Raw genomic sequence first — 23,581 nt, forward strand, 5'->3', positions numbered from 1 at the left:
GCATTACGTTTTGACAATTTAATATATTCATTATAAAATCTGTGGAGGAAAGGAGCACATCATACAGTATGTGCATTGTAACAGGGGCTAGCAGTAGTCCAGCCAGCAGGGCCTCCCATCACACAATCTTCATGCATGGAAAGTAGCATGAAAAGAGATCTCCTCTGGAATTAAAAATAATACATGATTAATAACAAACAAGGGAAACAAAGGGCTTTTAACACAGCCAGTGTTGTATTCATTCCACCCACAATGTGAAACAGCATTTTAAATAGGTTATGGTTCCCCGATTCCCATGGCATGAGTTCCCATGATTAACCACAGATTAGACTCCAGGGCACAGGGGAAATGCACAGGGACTCCATTCTATTAACTGGACCAATGACTGGCTTTGGTATAGGGGCCAATAATGGCCAAATCCAAATAAACCCCCAAGTTTATTGATCACATTGTGGAAGAAGCAAGTGGCCGGACAGGCATGGGAATGCAGTCCCATTGCCCTGCTGCTCCACAGCTGTCCCTCCAGCACGCTGGCCGTCAGAGTTTGGGGGAGGGGGCGGGTACCTTCTAAGGCACAAAGCAAAAAGGAGAGCACGAAGTGGTGAAGCTGCTGTACTCTCCCCTCCTTCAGTGAGATTGTGAGATTCCCTCATCCGAGGCTTTGTTGTGCAAATGGAAGACACAGACAATGTCAGTGGCCACTCTGTAAACTCTGCCCCACATTTACCCCTTTCACCCAGAGAACAATTCTCTGCACCTTCTATAGCAGCATCAAGTTCCCCCTTTTTTTCCCTTCGTGTCGGTTGAAGGTAACACTGCATGCAGCCCTTGTCAAGCAATAACAAAACAGAAAGAAGACAGAAAAAAAGCCAAGGCTACGTTCTGCTGAGAGACAACTTGCCTTAATTCTTCCACAGGACTTCGAGCCTCTGCTTAGCATCCTCTTGCCACTGCTGTGAAAGAGGGGATCTGAGAGAGGTCTGCATTTCAAGACCAAACATCTCTGTCAGCTCATCCAGTAACACACATTCATTCTCTCATTTACTCACAAGCACAGCTGCATTTTAGAGAAGTGAAATCTACCCTTCAGTCACTGGATGTCCCAATTTGAGGAGATTCATAAATGTAGAAAAAAATATTTTCAGCACTTGGGAAATTCACAAATCCATGCTTCAACAATCACAACACACCAGCACACACGAAGATAAAGGCCACACACTTCACATAAAATGAAATTTATTTGTTAGAAAAACATAAAAAGCCCTCTGTATTTCCAGAACCTGCAGGAGTTTAAAGGGACTATAACAAGGTTGTTTGTCATTGCCTGTCTAAGCCACCACAGGCAACAGAAGGGAAAAAAGAAATCACATGGTTCTTCCTACAGAAACAAGTCACAACACTCAAAAGAATGTATCCTCAGATATTCTTCTCTAAAGCATTAACTACACCCCATTTATTTTTATTTTAAAGGACAAATGTATGGAGAGGGACAACAACAAAGATTTCTGAGACTTCAGGTTTCTCAATTACACAGCTAACTGCCGCCTGGCTGAGTAACCCATAATGCACTGCAGGTCACATATGGTTCATATTAGTCCACTTAAAGAGGCAGATGTGCTCATAACGAAGGGGATGAATATGAAAACGAGGCTAGTAAGAGAGATAGGCTGCCTGACGAGACAAGAAGCTCACTTTTTTTACACAACAGGCTAGCGAAGCTTTTCCCAGAACCTGTGTAGTTTCCACTTTCAAAGAGACGCTGCTGAGTTGGCTGTTAACACAAAGAGAGAAGTTTTGTATTGTTTTTAAATAAAAACCGTATTCTCCCACAAGGTTGCCTTGGAAGTTTATTATTATTTCCACTAACGTTAAGTTAACGTGCTACTATTGCTACAACTAATAATAATTGTAATGTAAGTCACCAGCTGTACTCAACAGGGTAATGTTTATGACCCCCCTGCTGAAAAGAAAGCAAGAGTGAAACAGCTGGAGGTCTGAGTTTAATCACTAAGTCAAAAGGGCTCCCTGTGGTTTGTTCTTTGCCATAAAACAGCAGCACTGTTACTTGGAAAATAGTGTAGATATATTCTCAAGTATGTGTTGTGCTCCAATACTAAATATTTCCAGAATTTCTTAATCATTTTAGCTAAACAGCATAGATCTTACTTTGCAGCTTTAGAAACATAAGCTCTTGTGTTCACATGGGTCCATTCCTAAACTGATCATTTTAATCTGTAATATCAAATGATTTGAGAGTCTGATATTAAGATATTTGCTTTTTGTAAATTAAATATATTGATATATTGGTTAGACTTCAAGTATTAAAAACACAATTGATAGCCACTAAACCAATTATCTTCCTTTTTACTTGAAACTTAAGCAGCAGTTTTCAAATCAGAAACACAGGGCACAACGACCAACTACAGTAGCACAGAAGTCAATTTAATGTGACTGCTTTCTTTGTGCTGTGTTCAAAAAGACTGGAAAGAGAGTAATCAGGTACTACTTTTTATAGGGCTGCACGGTGTAATTGAAACTGCCCCTTTAAAATCAGCATCCCAAGAAGTGAAATGCCTTCCCAATTATCCACACAGCACTCCAGGACCTGTGGCAAAGACATAAACCTTCTACAACACAACCTGCAGTAGGCCATATGTAACACACAAGGCCAGGCAACGACAGATACCACTGTGCTTACGTTTTCTCCTTTTAGAGCTTGGTGTTGTCTCACATATAGTCATACACATATGGGACTGATGAAACACAGTTATTGATAGCCATTTCTTTTGATCATCTCTACATGCAACCAATTATTTGTTTTTTTTGTATTCCTACTGAACACAATAAGACATTTTGTTGTGAACAGTCAGGTTTTCAGCAATAACATGTCTTTCACAAGTGAGAACAGCATAAATAATGCTGTCAATGCTATTAATGCTCAGCATAAATAAGGCTCTGTAAGAACTCCAAGTATTCAATTAATGCGTGCACATACTTTCACCTTTACACAATCCTGCCACCTTGTGACCAAAGAAGATCATTACTCCAAATAAACCAGTTCCTCTGCAGCCTTCAAATTAGTTTTTTTTGTAACAGAGTACAATAAGGAAAGATGCAATTTTAAAAAATGGTATCCATTTAAGAATAACTGGGATCTGTGTATTAACTCTCAAAGTATGTTAGAGAAGTTCAATACCAGAAAAAAACATGACAAAGGAAAGCTTGCAAATGCAATGGGGGTATTCAATGCAAACCAGCATTAACATTTAGTTAGTAATTTCTGTAAAAGTATTTATCACAAATAATGCGGAGACAGAGGAAATAACTTGTTATGCCACTCTACATTATAAAGATGTTCAATGAGAAACAGTTACAATCCTTGCTACTAAGAAAAGATGAGTTACTCAAGCCCCAGCACAAATGGCTTTTACTGAACACAGAAACAAATCTTGGTTGAGTAACTACGAGATACAGTCCTAAATTTCCACAAGCCACCCTTCTGTGTGCAATAAATGATAAAATGAACTGATCAGGTTTGCTTCAATCCTTTACACCAGTGATATCAAATACAGAACTGTTTTTTGTTGTTTATAAAACTGGACTGGTCAGACCACAAATGAAACCTGCTGTATACTGTAATGATTTTATATCCCAACAAATGACTATAAAACAGGTACTGGAGCCTTTTCACTTTCTATAGTGAAAGAAATCCAAAAATTACACAATGCATAGAAAGCACAAAGTGACAGAATGAAAAACAAAGTCTTACAACCAAAAGAAAAAAAATCCCCTTGTCAAAATAAAAAAAGCACATCATCATGAAACACAGACCTATTCTATTAAGATGTAACAAAGAGCTTTTCAAAAACCTACAATTCCCTAAGTCCCACTTTTTATCAAAGTTCTGAAAAAAAAAATGAATACGGAAAATAAATAATACACCTCTTCCTAGATTTTAATTTTGACATACAAAAAACTAAAAAACAGCAGCAGATGTGTATTTGATCTTGAGGACAAAAATAACCACTGGTACTGTCCTTAGCTCGGATCTCTGTCCAGGCATCTGCATGCAGGTTCATTGTCAAACGGGTTTAACTGTGTCTGCTCAAGACACAAATCTGCATACACCTACAGTGGTTAATTGCATATACCTCTTATTCAGAAAGCCCTTCTCTCAGACATTCTTCCATGATTTGTGTTTCTGCTTTTGGGTTGCAAAAGACTTCCCACACATTCTGCTTCGTTAAGACAACTCCAGTGCCACATGAACAGAATGTCTTCTCTAAGTCTTCTGGATCACAACCTGAAATTTACCTGCCAGAAAACAAACAGAAAATGGTTTAAAAAACACAAGATCTTCCAGCCTTCTGGTTGGCTCAGCAAGTAAAGGCGGTCTCAACATATTCCCATAGTCAGAATCACTGTTTCTAGCCAGCTGTGGATAGGATTTCTTAAGTGGCTTTTTTGCAACTGCTGAAGGGACACCTGGCTAGGCTGGGCATTCATCAGCCTGAGGCCTCTTAACGTTTGGCACAACTGTGACCCCTGAAACTTAGTGGATGTCTGAATGCTTACACTTAAAGACACCCTGGTCATCCAGTTGGTGCTAACTCTGTCTTAAGATACATTGGAGCTTGCAAAGTGTCAAAGAATGGCTCTGATTGCAAGACATGTCACAAGTATACCTGCAGGATTGCTTTCTCCCTGTGTGGGGACAGGAACTATAGCCAAATAGTGCTAATTCCAAATTGAGTAGTAATACAAGGAAGAATACAGGTGGTTCTGATTTAAATAGAAAAACATACAAACATCCTTGAAGAGTGTATTGTTCAATACACAGTTACCAGAAGGCTCCCCAGTGGATTCTAGTCGACAATCGATTTGAAAGTTCTTTTCCACTGCTACCTGCGTTTCGCACCTGGTCAGCTAGATGATATAATTTCAGCTAGATGAGATCAATTAGCTAATAGCAGCCACATAAGCTACATGAACTGAATGCTCTTCCCTTACTTTCTACCTTGCCTGTTATAAATGCATTACTTTAAAATCTGTTTACACCCTCTTAATTTAATCTGGGGACTAGTGACAGCATAAAACAGTGTGAGCAAAAATAAACCATGAATGACCGTGGAACAGACCTGGTCTCACTGTGGCATATATAGAGTTTTTAATGTAAAATGTTAGATCAGGGGAAACTTACAGGATGGCAGAGAGGAGACCTCTGCTGTCACCACGCTCTCGACCCCAAGGTTGGACAGGGCTCCCCTCACCATTCCGCAGGTGTAGGCCAGGTACTGTACAGAGAACCAACAAATAACCACACAGAACAACTTGGCCCAGTTGGACCCACTGCACTAAGACACAAGCATTAAGGTACTTGCTGGTTTTTGAACGGCAAAACAATCCTATCTCCTCTTTTTTCTTAAGACTTTACAATTTTCATTTTTACTGCTTTATTTGAAAATACGAACTACACAATTAGTAAAGCATACCGCACATTAATATCAGTGTGGTGCAGAGCGAAAAACAATACAACACACGCATCCTTCAGAATGTGCACTTTGCTTATTTTCAGACTCCATGGCGGAGCTAAGGATGTATGATGGGGGTGCTCCTGAAAATCAGGGGTTCAGACAGGAGCTATTACATAAATGATATATATCAAAGGAACAAATACAGAAATGAAATGAGTATATTACATTTGAAAATCCAGTAAACTGAAGGCAATGCAGAAACATTAGGTGGCTGATTAATATCCCAATTATTGAAAATGATTATACAGCAAGCAATTTGACCAAATTACTAATCATAACATTTTACTGTATGCAAATAAAACATTTTGATGTCTATGCGTTTCTAGTTCCTGTCTCTCTAAATGGCACTGTTATAAGGCTGCAGGGTTTAGACAAGAAATAGTTTTAATTCTGTTTCGTAAGTGTCTGTGTGTGAAATCAAACACCTACCTTAGGGGCCTCCTCCAAATACTGCTTGCCATTGGAGAGCTGTGTCAGAAGGCGAAATTTGTTGTCTTGTAGGACATATGTCCCCTGTCAGAGCAATAAAAGCAAAGCTTTTACCATGAGATTCAGCAAAGCGGCTGCTCTGTGCTCCTGTGAGACAGCAGGGGGGAGCTCTGCTTCAGTAATTGCTGTTCCCATGTAGGATTACCAGCAACAGGATATATCCACTCTAATTCATTTCAGTAGTTCCAGGCTCTCCCAGCACATCTATAACAAACACTGGCTATATGTCTATACTCCACTGGCAACTGACCCATCACATTTATTTTCTGTTAAAACTATATTGAAAAGACTTAGACTGCTCAAATCTCAGCTTCCTTCAAGGCAAAAGAACACAGATGGAACCTGATCTAGAAAACACATTGTCAATAAAAGCTACAGAGGTCCAGGTGTTAGCACAATTGACAGTATGACAGGAGTCATACTGATGTCACATAATCTACTGTTAATCTATAATAATAATAATATTATTATTATTATTATTATTATTATTATTATTATTATTATTATTACTGTTAATCTAGTAACCACTAAACTATCAGTGCAACTACCACAATAGCTTAATTTCCAAGAAATAGTTAATTGAGATCGCAATATAAAAATTGTCACAATTTTCCCACTGCTGTACCTGATGGTTAGTCCTCAGGTTATCAATCTGTTTCCGGAAAACATATATCCAGAAATCTTTGCAGAGAAACTTCATAAGGTCCAGGTCATCTTTGAAAGAAGGGGTATCCTTGGTAAACCTTAAAGACAGTAAGATAACATCAAACATTAAAGAGCCAAGAGCAAAGGTCCTCAATTATCTTTCTTAAATGAAATGTTCTCACTTTTTCATAAAAGCATATTCCAGAGAGGACTGGCTAAGTAAAATCTATATACAGTATAGTTGAAATATTTTTAGAAAAGTATATCCAGTGCAGAATTTTGTAAATGAAACCAACCTGTTTACCTGAATATAGTATTGTTGTTTTTCATAAAACAGCAAAACATTTGAAAGATAACTGCGCATATGACAGAAGATGTCAAACATTTTGATTAATATTTCATAGTGCCATGATGTGCTTTTTCTTGCCTCTATGTTTAGTTCTCTTTCATATGGCTTCAGTATTGCTGCTGGAATGTTATACCTAATTTCCTTCCGACTCCCTGGACTCAGACGGACCTGTTTTGGGGACTTTCTAGAGTCCATTCAGGCAGTTCACATGGCACATGAGTGCCCTTTAGCTAGACCATCTGTACATTTACATCACCATCATGCCTTAAACAGACAAAATATCTAAAACTGAAAACAAATACAGTACCCTATGTATATACTCTGAGGCTAAAACTACAGCCTAATGCAAGTCCTATGATGGTAATGTGCTTCTTTCACCAACGTTTAAAGTTTATGCAACAGGAACAGTGTGTCAAACTAATTACAGAACTGGAAAACATCTCTCAGGCTAATGTCCAGTGATGAATGGCAGGAGAGAACACAGCTCATGTGTGGTCTCACTCAGCCTTCTCTCTCTCATACCACAAGTATGATCCTGTGACATCCTGACATTTTCTACCGGTAGTCAAAAAAATCAAACGGGATCTGAGTAAATTTTTCAAAAGTGACTCGTGTATAATGAGGCCAGTATTCTGCAAGTTGGCCATCTTGAAGCAACATCAAATTGTATCAGGACAAAATCACTTTTCCTTCTGCCTAAAAATCACCAAACATCACGTGTGTACTTAAGTCCTGTGCTTTTTCACTAAAGCCAATAATACCTTTCAATAAGTCCCTGTCCAACCCTGAATCCCATCCTTTCCAAAACGGAGATGCACTTTCCCCTTTCCTGCAGAAAAATGACAACAACAAAAACAGCATAAAGCAATCAGAATTACAACATCTCTCTGAAGAGAGTAGGAATATGGTTTCCAGACTTCTAATTAGTAGTTTGAGGATTCAGATTTGCTCTGTATGGTGCTGTCATACTCTGCAGCTACAGTAGGTACTAAACTGTATTGCTCCAGTGCACCCATCTACATAACCTGCACAGTCAAGGGTAAAACTGTGATGGACAAGTGTCGCATCCAGGGGGAAATTCAATCTCACCCCACTTAGTGTTACAGAAACCAGGCGTTAAACAGTTCAACTGTAGACTAATTTTCAACACAACATTTACGAGGGTCAGTCCGATCACAGCACTACTAAGGACTTGAACGGTCCTGTGCTTTGACTACAGTACCTGTTCTGTCTCCTCCCTGGATGTGTGTTTTTTGTACACATGGGCCACCATCTCCATATGGAGGAATTCAAAAAGGGCTTCATCCTCCATAGTTGAAACTGCAAAACATTTTCATTGGCATTGTGAACATTATTACTGTAACAGCACTTCTTTAAACAATCTACAGACAGTGCAGGAGTACCTTACAAAGCTGTAATAATATAAAAAATGCAAATGTATGGTACATCTGTATCAACCAATTAAAGTTAGCCATCTGTAATTATTCAGTAGTGGGGGAAGTCAGTGTAATTGAATGGCACCTCCATGACCTGCTAGGCTGTGTAGTGGGGCTACACTTCAGAAGTAGGTAAAGTGGAGTCTCCTGTATGGGAAGCACTTTGACATTCCTTGAAATCAAAACTGATGTACAGAAAACATGCAACTAATTAATTCAACTTCAATGATGGGGCAGCATCAAGGAAAGTAAATTATTACAAACCTGTCTTTCTACGTTTCTAGCAACACTTCCCTCGGAATACTGGAAGACATAATTATTTGCACGACTGTCATTTTTACTCGCAGCAGAATTATTGAAAGCCTTCCTGTATGTAATGGTTAAAAAACACAATTCATGTCGGAATTACGAAAAACTAAAATGACACTTTCAGAGATTTATTTTCACTTCGTAACGCTTTATACATACGTAGATTTAAAAAAGATACAAAAATGGACAACTGATTAACACACAATACGAAAACAACCGAAGCGTATTAATATTTATCTCACGATCTCTAGTTTCAGAAATTAAATGAAAATGACTGCTAAACATACTGATACTTATGAAGCTTATTAGCGCCACGAACAAGATTATCTCGTATAAACGCAATACGTATCGCGTTTACACGCAAAACCCTTCTCGTTTAAACGCCAAAAATTATTATTTTTTCTCTGTGGCGCTAATAAGCTTCCGTAGATACTACATACAATTTTCAGAATTTTTGAAGTTGAGAGATTTTTTTCTAAACACCATATATGAGCTTAGTAAACGTCCAAACTATAATACTCTTTAAAGTAACTTAATAAAAACTCGAAAGAAGCAGCAAAACTTAACCGGGCAACACGTTAAATTCACAAATCTTTCGTAAAACCTTAGATTGATTTAATAACGCTGGATATCAAATTAAAATCAAAAGAGGAAGTCAAAGTTGTTTTGTTTAAAAATATGTTTTTATCTTTTTTTTTTACCTGTATTGAAACAAGTAACTAAAAAACACAAACAAACCGTCACCTCCTCAGTCGACCACAACGCTAACTTCCTGTTTACGGATACCGTCGAGGGCCAAACCTCACGTAGCGCACCGACGGCTGCAATGCGCTCGCCGCAAATTCGGCATCAGTATTCTACAATCACAAAACGTATAAAAACAAATTTGCCACGATCCACTCCATTTCTAAAAGAAATAAAATGAAGATAAAAACGAAACCCCAGCTATTTCCCAACATCACAAGTGGTTTGTTCCTTGACGTTGTGTCGTTAAGTCATTTTTTAATCGTATGATTGCGACGAGTACAGCTTCAGGATCACTGAATCCGGTCAACATACAGTAGGCCACTAGTCTATTTGTATAATCATCTGTCCGAAACTCCTGCTACAAAACCTATATTATCAGAAAAGGGTGTAGATGAGGCAGACAGAACTTGGTTCCAGAACTAAGGTTTTACGTTTTCTGAGGGCACAGTACTGTTTCTAACTCACCATAGCACCAGTTACGTCAGAAATATATCACGCTTACTATATTGTTAGCAATTCAATACTGTTCATTTCAAAATTGTCATATTGCAGTTTCTGTTGCTTTAAAAATATACTTGACAGAAACAGTTAAAGTTAAGAAGCGGTAAAGGTGTAACAGATCAAATTGCAATTCTCTTGGTATACTGTTGCTTCCTACAGTAATTAACCAGATCTAATAATGAATAATTAACCAGGCCAAGGGGTTTGCCCATTCCTGCACCTCCCAGCAGACAGATCCCGAAGTTCAGATCAAGAGACACTGTCAGCAACAGAAAAATAATTTGATTTATGGCTTCATGTTCTCACACAGCACAGTGCACTTGTTTCTCGAAGACAGGGAGAGAAGCAAGAGGGGTTCACTTATTATAGCTCACTGCACTGTATCAGTTATTGATTGAGGTGAACAAATTAAATGCCATTTCCAGGTTTTAAAGTGACTGGTAACTAAAACATACTTACATACCCTGCTGAGCTACAAGTTTTGGAATATGGCCACACAAGGATTATTATTTAAGCGTCCTCTGACTGCTTTATTCTGTCACTGAACAAAAGGAAAAAAATTAAGGGTGCGCAGTGTTTGTGCTGTAAACAGAGGCATAAGCTGGTTCTACATCTCATTATTCTGATGTCACTGAAGCAACACAACCTGGTTTATTTCACGCATATATATTAAACTGTGGAAAGCCACTGAATTTCAATGCCAAATAAAACCCAACTAACTCAAACTGTATTTCTTGAAGGAGCTGAACAACTGTACCCAGAACCACACTGATGGGAAGCGAACACACACACACATTTGTTTTGAAACAAAAACGTATCTCTCTGAGAAAGAGATGCATTTCACAATTATCCTGAAAGGCTCTGAAAATCATCGGTTTGCCACACTAGAATTCCTGTTATCCTCAACGCTACACAAAGAAAAAAAAGAAGAAATAATAAAAACAAGGAAACGCGAAAGCTACTTATGCTTTTAATTAAAAAAATTGGAAGGTGCAACTCATCACAAATTAAATTAATATTCCATTCTCCTTTGCTCACAGAATATCCATGTTTTTTGCTTTTGATACTATGTGCTGAAATTCTTGAAATGCCAAAGACACTCACTGGAAGGATCTAAGGATGTTACTTCCTTTCATGACTATAGAAAATTCAGTCCTGTGGCTGAAAGCAGAGTATTGTCCACGGTACCCCTACAGCAGAAAACATAACTAAATATCAGCATAATGACTGAAAATGAGCAAGAAACACTTGAACATCTTTGTTGCGCAAAAAACACAAACAAGTGGAAAAACTATTAGCTGTAAAGCTGGTCAAACAGGTTTCCCAACATGGTGAATTAGCTCGACTTGCTCTGGGATTCAAGCTTAGAAGTCGCACGGCCAGACAGGATTCCACTGGGCTGGGCCGAGTGCAATGAGCCCTGGTCTTGTGCTGCGAACAAAATTCAACTCCGTTCTGCAAGGCAGCGCCGTTGAGCCATGCTATATATGTCCTGAAGAGATCCAATCCGGGTTAAACAGAATGACAGACTTGACCTGCGAAGCAGCCGACTCGAGTTCAGTGTTCCCTGGTTGGTAGAGGAGTGTGTGTTTCCATCATTAACACAAACAGCCTCCTCTCAGCCTGCTGTTGGCTTGGGTTGATTGGAAAGACAGTTACTTCACTGTAGAGTTACTTACAGTGTGCACAATCCATTAGGCTCTGAGGGAGTCTGTGTGCTGGTGCTCAGTAGGAGTCTGCAGATTCTTTCTTGCCCAAAACAACACTCTCTCAGTTAAAGAGACATATCTGTATATCTTTCTGAAGAGTTCGGGTCCCCCTGTGCCATAGTGATTTAGTTCTTTGACGTCTCAGACCCCTTCTACTCCATTTTCAAAAGCAAAAACTAGGAAGGAACTATCTGATTCTGCGGTTCTGATGAAGCATACAAAAAACATGTTAAATGTGGTCCTTCCTTACAGGCTGTTCAGTGGCAAAAGGCCAAGAACTGTGACACCCCCCTAGGTCTGCCAGCTCTCAGGAGCACCAGTGAAGATCACATCCTGCAGAGGTGGATACTGAAGTCAGCATAGCGTGCTGTGGTGTGCTGGTGGTGAATGGGAAAGGTCAAACTCGGAGTGCCCTACGAGCCAAGCCTGGCAGCAGCCACAGTAGGAGAAGCCTTCTGAATGACTAACGAACAGAGGTTGGCCAGGAATTTCTGGATACTAACGTTATGATCCCCAACAATCGAAAAAAGCATCAATTTTCTCCCCTTTCCCAATTGAAAGCTTTTCTTCTTCTCCGCGTTGCTTCTTGGAATTCCCAGTGTGGCTGGCTGGCTGGCCGGCTCTGGCCTCCGGCTCACTTGTTCTGGCAGCTGATGGAGAGCCCCTTAAGCAGCACCCCGCGGCGGGGGGAAGGTGGCGGCTGCTCGGGGAGGGGGGCCCCAGGCGGGTCTGGCCGGCCCTCGTGCTGGGGCTGCGGTGCTGGAGCCGCTGCGCCGGCCGAGTTCTCGCTGGCGGGGGGCAAGCCCTGGTGCACCTCGAGGAGCGAGACCGTCCAGGAGGGGAGGGCGGACTCGGGCTCTGGGGTTTTGGAGGGGCTGGGCACCAGGCCCTGGGCCCGGGCCTGCTCCACGCCCCGCAGGATGTGCACCAGGGCGTCGTGGACCTGCTGGCTGGTGGAGGAGTCCCTCTCCCTCTCTCCCTCCTTGGCGGAGGGCCGGGTGGCGTTGGAGAGCTGCTGCAGGACCTCGATCTGGCGGTCCATCAGCCCCAGCATGCTGCAGTGAAAGGCCCTCTGCTCAGCCAGCTGCTCCCCCAGCCGGTGGTTGAGAATGGTGAGCTGCTGCAGAATCAGAGTGCTGATGTCCTCACAGGTCCCTGCAGGGATACCGACAGAGACAGGAGCAGGGAGCAGTGAAGCCCTCAGTCTTAGAGTTACTTTAGAAGAGCAGCCTAAGTTACTCAGCTTTCAGTTTTGCTTAGGAAGTAATGCAGAATGCTGTGAAGCCTAGAGGAACGTGTGGTGAAACCCTTCTACTTATTTCATCATAAAGATCTTTCTGCAATACACTCTAGAACATGAAAAACATATTAAAGGAACAGTTAGGGGAGATTTTCAGATCAACAAGGTAGGAGCAATCCAGTTAAAGTACCCATGATACAAAGCACACTGAATTTCCCGTGGCGTTTCATAGCAAATATGGAAGGCCCTCCTGCTGTGACTACTGAATCAGAAACAAACAGCTCCATTCATTAAACTGTCCAGCTTTACACGATACAGACACCTGGCACTTGTTCAAGCTTTTATATTTGTGACTTGGATTATCTACAAATTCAATCTCATTCTTCCACAAAAACACAGGCAGGGGCATATGGGCATCTTGGAAGTCTGTTTGCCTCAAGACTGCAAATTACCCATCAGCACGTCCACCTGGGTGCAATGCAGGTGACCCGACACTTACAACTGAACCTGTATTTTTTTAGATGCTTCTCCGAAACTCACCACAGTGAATCACACAGAACACAAAATGTCCAAGGGCTGGCGGCACATCTCCATGAAGCCGGCCTGGAACTCACCCGGAGAGGCTCTGGGACAGGTAGGATCTCCGGTGGGATCTCGGCTATGCGCAGAAGGCAGTGAGTGTGGTTCGGTTTTCACTGGATACAGGTACTCCCCCGACAGCCCCAAGGTCACCACCTCCTCTCCCGTGTCCCAGGGGGCAGGGGCAAAGTCCGTGGGCTCTCCCCGATGCTCCTTGCTATCCTCACTGTCCCCCTCCATCCTGCTGGTAAAGTTTTCCCAGGCGACTGCAGAGCAGGGGTGAGGAACATCACCTGGGAGAACAGAGATAACCAAAGACACAGCTTCATCGGGAAACCCTGCCCTGAGCATGGCACGGGATTAGAGACCTTCAAGAATACAGTTCTGCAACTTTTAGAGGGATACATGGATTTCAACTCTATCCTTTCAACTGCAGAATTAAAGATCAATGTGACCTGCTTTCCCAAAAGAAGGTCTTTCTAGACTGATTCTCAAAAACTACAAAGGGTTTAAAGATGCAAAAACCTTGCTTTCAAAGATTGTCAATATATTAAAATCTTCATTTTGCAAGGCTTAGTTTTGGATGGGCAAAAGGAGAACCGGGTGCATGAATGTTTAGCTGGAAAATGTAAGCTGGTAATCACTGCTAAAGGATGGCTCTACAAAAAGCGCTTCTCAGATTTCAGCTGCATGGTAATGAGGTAGGTAAGTTATTTAGGCCCACACACAGGAAGTACAGGGGTCAGAACAACACTGCCTGACTCCACAGCTTCCGAGTCGAGGTTCTGAGATATTGTTTTGAGTCTCTCTATTTCCGACTCATGAGTATCTTACGAGTAACTTTAGTACAGAGCAGTAAACCTGGGAGCGAAAGGGGAATCCCAGATGATGCAGCAGCAGCAACACAGAAGAGGAAAAGATCTTCCCAATCTTTAATACATCATTTAGAAGGGTAGGAGAATTGAACATGGTAATATTGAATCGTGATTCTCAAAATTCTATTTTGAGGATGAAAGCGTAGTCCAGAATTGCAATATTTTAATTAGCCATTTATTTGATCTGCCAAAATCGCAACACCTTTTCCAGGTCTTAAACTGCTTAAATCTGGAGGACCCCCGCCCTTAAAGACCACATGTGGACGCCCCTGGCACGGAATTATGGGACACTCTAGCCAGTCTGAACAAACTGCCCCTTTCTGAGTGGGGGAGCAGTTAGCTGACAGTGAAGGCCGGGACCGGTGTTGCGAATTTTGGATGGCCAGAGGGGGTCGGGTTGGTCAGAAGAGGAAGAGGCGGCAGTACTGTCGGTGTGATCCTCCAGCTCGGACGTAGACAGCACCACCAGATTTCCATCCCCCACTCCGTCCAGCTGGCCGGGCCCCTTGGGCCTCCTGGCCAGCATGCGGTCCAGCTTCTTGAAGTAGCGGAAGGACTCGATGGCCGAGAGCCTGGCGGCGGCGCTGCGGTAGCCGGCCGTCTTGATCTTGCGGTACTTGTGCTTGAGGCTCTTCCAGCGGTTGCGGATCTGGTTGACGGTGAAGTGGATGTTGCGCTTGGCCAGGCTGTGGCGCAGGCGGCGGAAGTGCGAGTCGTTGCGCTGGCGCTTCTTGTCCAGCTCGCGCACGAGGTCCAGCTCCTCGATGAGGGCCAGCATGGTGAAGGTGTCCGTCTCGGTCCACCACTTGTTGGGCCTCCTCTCGCTCAGGTCCATGGTCTCCACTCTCCCGCCCGCCAGCCTGCCCACCCTCCTTCTCCTCCTCCTCCTCCGGTCGTCGCCTCCGCAAGCAAGCCCTCTGGGCAGCGGGGGCCGGGTGGGCTTCAATGCAAACAGAAACAGGCCTGGTGAGGTGCGCCTTGCTCTCTGTCTCCCATCTGCACTGAGCTCGAGGGTCCTCTACCTGCACTCTATTACCTCTGCAGAGCAGACCTCACACCTTTTCCCACCATGTTCCCTACAGCAGAGAACATGGAAAGCAATACACTGCGCTACCGTCACCTTCTCCTGATGTGATGCTGGCTGAAGCGATCGTGTGAACAGGCAGAGGACCAATCCTGCCCCCCCCCCCCCTTTTTTTTAACCTGCAACTGCAGTGCAATGCCTTTAACACCTGCTGCTTTTATTTTCACAGACAAGACAAACAGACAAGGCCGAGCGGTAGCGCTTCCCCAAAAGCGCAGGGGAGCTACCACGGGGCGAGTGGACTTCCCAAAGTCTCTTCCAAACGAAAGGCTAAGCCCGCTGTCCTGCGAGTGACGAACAACAGGCTTCTGATGCTCCTGTGCAATTTGAGAGGTAAGACAGAAGGCAGGCAGAGTTACAGGACGTGAAGGCGCTTTCATTATTTATAGCATTATCGGCACAAGGCGTCCGAACTCTAGGGGTTTCGTCAGATCATTTAACAGCACAGTTTGCCTGAGTTACTGCATGCGTTGCCGACATCAAAAGAGACATCTCACACGCCACAGTTTTTACACACAATAAGCCGTCTCAAAACAGAAATAAGCAGCAAAACAGCTCTAGAACCTAAAGCCGTTTCTAGTGTAGAGAACAACAAGATTCGGTAAAGGAGACTGTGCAGGAGTAAAGTCAAACAGAGTTGCAGGCTGAGTCACACATCAGCAATACTACATAGATACTACACAGCAGAGCAGGCTATGTTAATTGCAGCACTGCTGAAGAACGTGTATGCAGTGAACAAAGAATAATTATGAGCTTGAGGCAACATTTCTACAGTTTATCCAGGTACATATCTAGTCAGCTCAATTAAAGGTAATGCTTATGACCCGCACGTTGATTCAGAAATGTCCATACTTACCCTATCGTTATGTTTAAGGATTTAGAATTAATATCAAATTTTAGAAATACGCTCACCTGCATAGTGTACAGGCAGGCACGACTGTGCAATTACAAAAACACTCTGTTCCTTATGCTGCCTAATTTAGTGCTCGGTTACCCTTCCGGAAAGTTAGACCTCAATCATTCAGATGGCAATACACTAATAATGTCAGGCCAATTAAATATATCCCATATTCCAGTTATGGCGATAAAATCACGCATAGAAAAAACTGACCCCGAACACAACCTTCCTAAGATTATCTCTTCGCTAGATGTGGGCATTCTTCATCATAAAACACATTACAGTTTTGGTTTCCATACAAATACAAACTCACGATACATGATCATTTTTTCCTAATGTTATATTTAACTGAACTGTCAAGACGTAAAACGCTCCAGTGACCGTATTAGATAAATATAGAATAGGTGTTTATAACGTAGCCATGGAAAAAAAAAATACATGCACAAAACACAGCATTAAAGGGCCTCCTCTCTCCGTATTGCTTTTTAGTGGTTAAGAAAGTGAAAACGCTTACAGTTATAAATAATACTTCATCCCTTCACTGGAACTTACGCAGCGTCTAGGTTTCGTCTGCGTCAAGGTAGCTTCATGTTCACGCTCTGGTCATATGACAGGAGTTTGTTTACACCTCCCCCACGTGCTCCCTCCTACGCCCTTTGATTGGCTACTGAGGCACCGCTGTGACCATGCGACGTCACGTGGGTGGCTCCCATTTCATGTGATTCCGCTCAGCTGTAGCTCTGAAGAAAAAGGTATAGTACCTACAGATACATTTTTTTTATTTTAAGCTTGCTTTATTTATGTTTTCGATATTTTGTAAGCTTGGATTCTTTCAGCCTTCTTAAATAGTTCCTACCGCTAGATCTGAAATAGGGCATTTTGAAAGTTAGCAGTTGGTGACGATACAGCAGGCTTGCAGTTGAAATCAAACTTTTAAAAGGTGCTTCGCATTTGCACTAAGCGCAAATACTGGAAACACGTAGCGTTTGCAAATGCGAATCTCCAGAAGCATTGCATCTTTAAAAGTCTCTTTTAATTGGCACCCACGACTAGCATGTCGCTGTTTTAGGATATTGATTGAAGGCATTCTGTTCATTTCCAGAGGAAGGGCCGGTGCGTAAAAACTTAAACCGACATTGCCTTTTTGTATTATGCATCAGGCAACAGAGCTCGGATTCTGCTACCTCCTCTTGCTCGTCACTAGAGTTTCAATGCAAATAGATTATTTTGGTGAGGAAACACGGGAAGCGCCATCACCACTGACTGCTAGTTAAAACATGGTACAGTAACGCGCCACTCGGCTGGAACGCAGCGCGCTGTGGCATTGCAGCTTCTTTCTGCTCTGGTGACAGTTCTGTGTGAACCTCTCGACGCTGTTTATATACTGTATGTTTGCATACTACCAGGTGCAGGCAGAGGTAATGGCCAGTAACAAATACCAGACGGTCGTGCAGGGCGAGGCTTCTGAGACGGACTCGGACGAAGAGGCTTACATTACCTCCCTGTCTTCCTCCTACCCCGTCGCGGCCGGGGTTAAAGTGCTCGGCGAGGCTTCGGAAACGGACAGCGAGGACGAGGCCGGGGGCGCGACGAGACCCATCGAGGTGCGGGCGGCCACCGAGGACGTGCAGAAGGACCTGCCCCCGCTGATAGTGATCAGAAACCCCCCCGACAGTCCGGTTTCGGCCGCGGAGGAGAAACCGGTGCTCAGGCTGCGGCAGGGCGGGCGCTACAGCACGTTACTGCAGCAGAAACTGCAGGAGAGCAACGCCCGCCTGTGCGGCGACGTGACCCAGACGGTGAGGCAGGTGTACCAGAACGCCACCAAAGAGATTCGCCTGGCCACTGCTCACCTGAACAATTCCCAGAACGGCATCATCAACGCCTCGCACAGCATCCGCCTTGTCCTGGAGGACCTGAAGTCCGTGTCGGAAAAGATCGACATCATCACGAGTTGTAACCTGCTACCCGACATCAGAATAAGCACTCCCCAGCTCGGACTTAAGGAGTGCTGACTTCAGTGCCATTAACGCTGCAGCGAGCCACACGCACACACTGCACACTGGCCCCCGGCTCCCGGCTCCCTCTTCTTGTGACGGTATTACAGAACGGACAGCATTGTCGTGCTTTGCAGGATCATGCTGTGAATAAAACTTGAAATGAGAAAGTGACTAAAAGATATTGCACAGTCATCTAGAGTTTGTATTAGTAAAAGTACTTCAACTCTGCGGGCATAGTTGTACTTTCCTCTGTACAATTTACAATGATCTAAATTCCAGTATAAATTATCCAGGATAGTGGGAGAAAGGCTACATTGTTCCAGACGTGTCTTTGTATGACCCAGTCTACAGTCACTTTGGCACAGTATGTCTGTGCTTGAAGCCCTGTGTCATGCCTCAGAAAATCACAAAGAGTTAAGGTAGTGTTTTTCACTTTGTCACACAACTGCTTCCATTCCACCCTTATGCAGGGAGAAAGAGGGATAAGCCATATTAATAATAATAAAAATTGCTTACATTCACATAGCGCTTTTCTGGACACTCCACTCAAAGCGCTTTACAGGTAATGGGGATCCCCTCCACCACCACCAATGTGCAGCATCCACCTGGATGATGCAACGACAGCCATAGTGCACCAGAACACTCACCACACATCAGCTATCAGTAGGGAGGTGAGCAGATTGATGAAACCAATTCATAGATGGGGATTATTAGGAAGCCATGAATGGTAAGGGCCAATGGGAAATTTGGCCAGGACGCTGGGTTTACACCCCTACTCTTTACGAGAAACGCCCTGGGATTTTTAATGACCACAGAGAGTCAGGACCTTCGGATGAGACGTAAAATTAGATATTAGATTGTAATATTAGATCACAACTTCCTCTGCTTTGGATTGTGATGTTACTGTGGTTTGGGCTGTCAACCAATTAGCTCAACAGTAGTGACAGAGTAAAATGACACAAGAACACACCTTTCCAGTGAGTTAATTCCATGGCAAAGTGTGCAAGGACACATTCATACTGTTCTTCCCAAGGATACAGTGAGCCCTGGTTATAATATAATAATAGGAAAAAAACTTTTATGTAGAGCCTTTTAAAGTAGCTTCTCGAGGTGCTTTACAGTAAGAAAAAAATGACAGGAGATAACAGTTATTAGAATCAAGGGTCTTGAGAACAGTAGAAAACACAAAGAGGCAGTTAAGTGAAAGACCAGGAGGGTGCTGTAAGGAGGTGTGTTTTTTGTGAAGGTGGTGGCTCTTTTCCAAGAGGAGCTAAACAGAACGACAGTAAAGCTGAGGCCTAAGAGCTTTATGGTATACAATGAATATTTTCCTATAAAAAAAGCCATGTTCCTACCTGGTCAGAAAAGATGGGTATGCTCTAATCGTGTTCTGATGGGGCCGACGCTGCTCTGACTGCCAGGTGGTGTAGGAAGCTGGGAGGTCTGCAGTGGGTATTGTACACTGGCTTTCTGTTGCTGTTGTTTTCATGATTGCAAACTGCGCTTCTGCTGTCGAGGTGTTTTTGTGAGTAAATGAGGATTTGGCAATAAAAGACTCACTACTGGTTAGAATTTGAAAATAAATACCCCCACTCCTGTTCTAAAAAGTGCATTATGGGAATTCTATTCACTCCTGTCCCCAGCACACTACCAGCCAGATGGACCCAGTGTGAAGACGACAGGTTTTCCACACATCATGCAACTGGCTGACAGGGGACAAACCAGTCAGGTCGGCCATATGTGCTGTGCAGTATGTGCCCACCGCAGTCTCCAGCAGCCAGAGGAACACATTTGTGATGACAGGCGTAGCCTTTCTCCAGAATAGCTGGATAAAAGGAGATCGGAAGACTAAAGCCCATTCTGAATGGAGTCAGAGGAAGGGAAGGCTTATTCATAATTGATTTTCTCAAATGTTTTCACCAGCACTCTGGGACATGCCAAAAAAATGACCTCGGTTAGTCACCCTTTAAGCTTCGACTCCTGTTTGCAGTAAACAGGTTTTATTCAAGCCCAGCTTCCTGAGGCTTCATCTTGCGGAGAAGAGCACAGGACAAGGGGAGGGACTTTCCTCGGCAGAGGAACAGGATGTGTTTGTGCTGGGGTCATTGGAAATGCAGCGTCCATCCAGCTTTTTTCGAACGGCTTCATCCAGTTCAAGGTCGCAGGGGAGCTGGAGCCTGTCCCAGCAAGCAGAAATGCATCATTTTGTCTTTAAAAATTTTAGTCTGGTCTTGTTTTATATGTATGTTTTAACAAATACTCATCTTTATTTTTCTCTTCAGTTCTATTGTCTCCCAGAGCATGAAATCAGTTTCAATCTGTGAATATTTTTCAGAGTGCGCCAAAGTTTTTTTTTCCAAAACAGTACCCCGAATTGTACCCGAAGTACCCCAAACCCCAAATTGACTAAATCAGTAACATTTTTGAGAGTACCTAATACTGTCTGAACTCATAGATTACATTGAAATGCTAAGTAATCCTTGAGAGTGTAATGCGCACAGGTGAAGCTTGTGAATAGACTGCTTTGTTACCGTGCTCAGATGAGGCTTCGAAATCTGGCAGTGATTGAGTTGCCATCTGTTCCTGCAAGCTGCTGCCACTTTTGCAGTGGGCATGACTCATGTTTCCAGAGGACTGTAAAGGTATAGCGGACCAGGCCTTTTCCTCAGTGTGATGTGAGATGGGAAGGAAGACCTTCGGTGCATTGCTGAAGGCAACAGCAGACCTGGCTAATACAGACTGTGTTACTGCAGTCACCGCTGGAGCTCCGCCACTGCTGGGCACATGTGATACATTCCAGAACACTGTATCGGATGCAGCTCGCTATTAATCAGATCACATGCAGGATTTGGGCAGCTACTGTGGGCAGAGAAGTACCATATCTCTGCAGACACCTGCAAACACTTATTGGAATCGACACCTTGACATGCAACTGTAATTGCCACTGAAGGTAGACTCATCTGCAATTACTAGTAAATTCCTTTATTAGTAATTTTTAGTAGTATGTATATATAAGTACTGCCACATAAAACTGAAGCCCAGGTGCAAAACTGAGAAACTACAGAAATGATTAATGGAGAGGCATATGGTCAGAATAACAAGGGAACATGAAAAAATGTAAACTGGAGCTTGTGAGTATACTGGAAGACTGAAAAAGACAACTTTTTATTAAAAAAAGCTTAGTTAATTTCAGGTTCAAAATTTTATGGAGTGAAATGTTGCATTCAATATAAGCATATTGCAGCTCAACAACTTGCCCAGGACAACACCAAGTAATACAGCCTGTAAATGCTTTGGACTGTCGCAATGTTTCATGCGATTTTGACAGAAAAACAATTTCCAAGAGACCCAACTGAGTGTGATGTGGACTGCAGTTTGTGTGAGCACATAAGCACTGAGCTTTTTTTTTCTCTTTAAATAAAAAAAAATGGCAGTTCAAAGCACTAATCAAATTTCATCTGTGGCCAGACACAGCGATCGATCATTTTATGGCTGATTCTCATGAAATCAATCAAATGGATGAGCGCCAATCTCCCTGACACTGGCAGGCGAGGTCAGGGGGAAGGACCGAAACTATACAGTTTAAACTCCTGAGTATTCAATTGGGAGGCCTCAGATTGACCATTTTTATGTCAGCCCTGTCCCCCCTCAAAAAAAAATCCCATTTCAATTTTGGGCATGCTTGGATTTAAAATATAAATCTAAGAGACAATGCTTGTATTTATTAAACTGTTTGTCCGTATTTACCACCTGTGTATGACATTTGTTGCTTTGCACAATTTCAATCTCGTTTGCTTGCACATTCATTATTCTCATTTTGGTGTCGTTTACCTCTTATACTGCAATGTCAGTGGATGAATGCAGTTTCAGTGTGCTTGCGCTGTGTTGCCCAGGCAGATTCTCCTTGGAACTAACCGGGAATTTAGGTTGATTGTCACGGACGTCCAAAGGGACTAACCGTGGGGAGCAGGAGAGCAGAAAAAGACCCGTATGCGTAGCGGCGAGACGGGAAAAAGGCCCGGGCTCATTAGTGCAAAGAGTTCAGGAATGCCGTATAGAAACCTATGCCCTCAGGGAGCGGACGTGGGGCGCCCTGGTGCTAGGCGGGTCTCAAGACATCCGAACGTCAATACTGAGCGAGGACAGAGTGCAAGACCCGGAAATACAGTGCCTTGCGAAAGTATTCGGCCCCCTTGAACTTTTCAACCTTTTGCCACATTTCAGGCTTCAAACATAAAGATATAATTTTTTTATTTTATGTGAAGAATCACCAACAAGTGGGACACAATTGTGAAGTGGAACGAAATCTATTGGATTTTTGAAACTTTTTTAACTAATAAAAAAATGAAAAGTGGGGCGTGCAAAATTATTCGGCCCCTTTACTTTCAGTGCAGCAAACTCACTCCAGAAGTTCAGCGAGGATCTCTGAATGATCCAATGTTGTCTTAAATGACTGATAGTGATAAATAGAATCCACCTGTGTGTAATCAAGTCTCTGTATAAATGCACCTGCTCTGTGATAGTCTCAAGGTTCTGTTGAAAGCGCAGAGAGCATCATGAAGACCAAGGAACACACCAGGCAGGTCCGTAATACTGTTGTGGAGAAGTTTAAAGCCGGATTTGGATACAAAAAGATTTCCAAAGCTTCAAACATCCCAAGGAGCACTGTGCAAGCGATCATCTTGAAATGGAAGGAGTATCAGACCACTGCAAATCTACCAAGACCTGGCCGTCCCTCTAAACTTTCAGCTCAGACAAGGAGAAGACTGATCAGAGATGCAGCCAAGAGGCCCATGATTACTCTGGATGAACTGCAGAGAACTACAGCTGAGGTGGGAAAGTCTGTCCATAGGACAACAATCAGTCTTACACTGCACAAATCTGGCCTTTATGGAAGAGTGGCAAGAAGAAAGCCATTTCTCAAAGATATCCATAAAAAGTCTTGTCTAAAGTTTGCCACAATCCACCTGGGAGACACCCCAAACATGTGGAAGAAGGTGCTCTGGTCAGATGAAACCAAAATCGAACTTTTTGGCCACAATGCAAAACGATATGTTTGGCGTAAAAGCAACACAGCTCATCACCCTCAACACACCATCCCCACTGTCAAACATGGTGGTGGCAGCATCATGGTTTGGGCCTGCTTTTCTTCAGCAGGGACAGGGAAGATGGTTAAAATTGAGGGG

General features: G+C 43.1%; 3 protein-coding genes across 5 annotated transcripts; 1 reads left to right on the plus strand and 2 right to left on the minus strand.

Moving 5' to 3' along the window:
* Nucleotides 1–1,219: 1,219 nt before the first annotated feature.
* Nucleotides 1,220–10,866, minus strand: trappc6bl (trafficking protein particle complex subunit 6B, like). 2 transcript variants are annotated; one of them, XM_015341000.2, is made up of 8 exons: nucleotides 9,507–10,866; nucleotides 8,718–8,756; nucleotides 8,240–8,337; nucleotides 7,779–7,846; nucleotides 6,649–6,766; nucleotides 5,964–6,047; nucleotides 5,201–5,294; nucleotides 1,220–4,314 (listed from the first exon to the last, which is right to left on the minus strand). In XM_015341000.2, exons 3-8 carry the CDS (start codon nucleotides 8,327–8,329, stop codon nucleotides 4,283–4,285), a joined length of 486 nt encoding a protein of 161 aa, XP_015196486.1. In that variant the 5' UTR covers nucleotides 8,330–8,337; nucleotides 8,718–8,756; nucleotides 9,507–10,866; the 3' UTR covers nucleotides 1,220–4,282. The 2 variants fall into 2 exon arrangements, with proteins under 2 accessions (XP_015196486.1, XP_006627648.1); XM_006627585.3 differs by having other exon boundaries at nucleotides 9,464–10,866.
* A 101-nt stretch (nucleotides 10,867–10,967) lies between these two features.
* Nucleotides 10,968–17,029, minus strand: LOC107076653 (uncharacterized). Of its 2 annotated transcripts, none has more exons than XM_015340999.2 (4): nucleotides 16,948–17,029; nucleotides 14,840–15,353; nucleotides 13,574–13,831; nucleotides 10,968–12,874 (listed from the first exon to the last, which is right to left on the minus strand). In XM_015340999.2, exons 2-4 carry the CDS (start codon nucleotides 15,246–15,248, stop codon nucleotides 12,354–12,356), a joined length of 1,188 nt encoding a protein of 395 aa, XP_015196485.1. In that variant the 5' UTR covers nucleotides 15,249–15,353; nucleotides 16,948–17,029; the 3' UTR covers nucleotides 10,968–12,353. The 2 variants fall into 2 exon arrangements, with proteins under 2 accessions (XP_015196485.1, XP_015196484.1); XM_015340998.2 differs by having other exon boundaries at nucleotides 16,910–17,011.
* A 39-nt stretch (nucleotides 17,030–17,068) lies between these two features.
* bloc1s3 (biogenesis of lysosomal organelles complex-1, subunit 3) lies at nucleotides 17,069–22,142 on the plus strand. The gene is made up of 2 exons (XM_006627650.3): nucleotides 17,069–17,147; nucleotides 17,802–22,142. Exon 2 carries the CDS (start codon nucleotides 17,817–17,819, stop codon nucleotides 18,408–18,410), a length of 594 nt encoding a protein of 197 aa, XP_006627713.1. The 5' UTR covers nucleotides 17,069–17,147; nucleotides 17,802–17,816; the 3' UTR covers nucleotides 18,411–22,142.
* Nucleotides 22,143–23,581: the final 1,439 nt, after the last annotated feature.

The sequence above is a fragment of the Lepisosteus oculatus genome, chromosome 3 (assembly GCF_040954835.1).
Source record: "Lepisosteus oculatus isolate fLepOcu1 chromosome 3, fLepOcu1.hap2, whole genome shotgun sequence".
Lineage (NCBI taxonomy): Eukaryota > Metazoa > Chordata > Actinopteri > Semionotiformes > Lepisosteidae > Lepisosteus > Lepisosteus oculatus.

Bases quoted from the DNA above. Each gene is read 5' to 3' on its own strand.
- trappc6bl (XM_015341000.2), bottom strand. From the start codon at position 8,329: ATGGAGGATGAAGCCCTTTTTGAATTCCTCCATATGGAGATGGTGGCC. The intron at 7,847-8,239 runs GTACTGTAGTCA...ATTTTTCTGCAG, and splicing joins CCAGGGAGGAGACAGAACAG to GAAAGGGGAAAGTGCATCTC. The intron at 6,767-7,778 runs GTATTATTGGCT...ACTGTCTTTAAG, and splicing joins GGACAGGGACTTATTGAAAG to GTTTACCAAGGATACCCCTT.
- LOC107076653 (XM_015340999.2), bottom strand. From the start codon at position 15,248: ATGGACCTGAGCGAGAGGAGGCCCAACAAGTGGTGGACCGAGACGGAC. The intron at 13,832-14,839 runs GTACTGCCGCCT...CTGTTCTCCCAG, and splicing joins GCTGGAGGATCACACCGACA to GTGATGTTCCTCACCCCTGC. The intron at 12,875-13,573 runs GTGAGTTCCAGG...GTATCCCTGCAG, and splicing joins CTGTCCCAGAGCCTCTCCGG to GGACCTGTGAGGACATCAGC.
- bloc1s3 (XM_006627650.3), top strand. From the start codon at position 17,817: ATGGCCAGTAACAAATACCAGACGGTCGTGCAGGGCGAGGCTTCTGAG.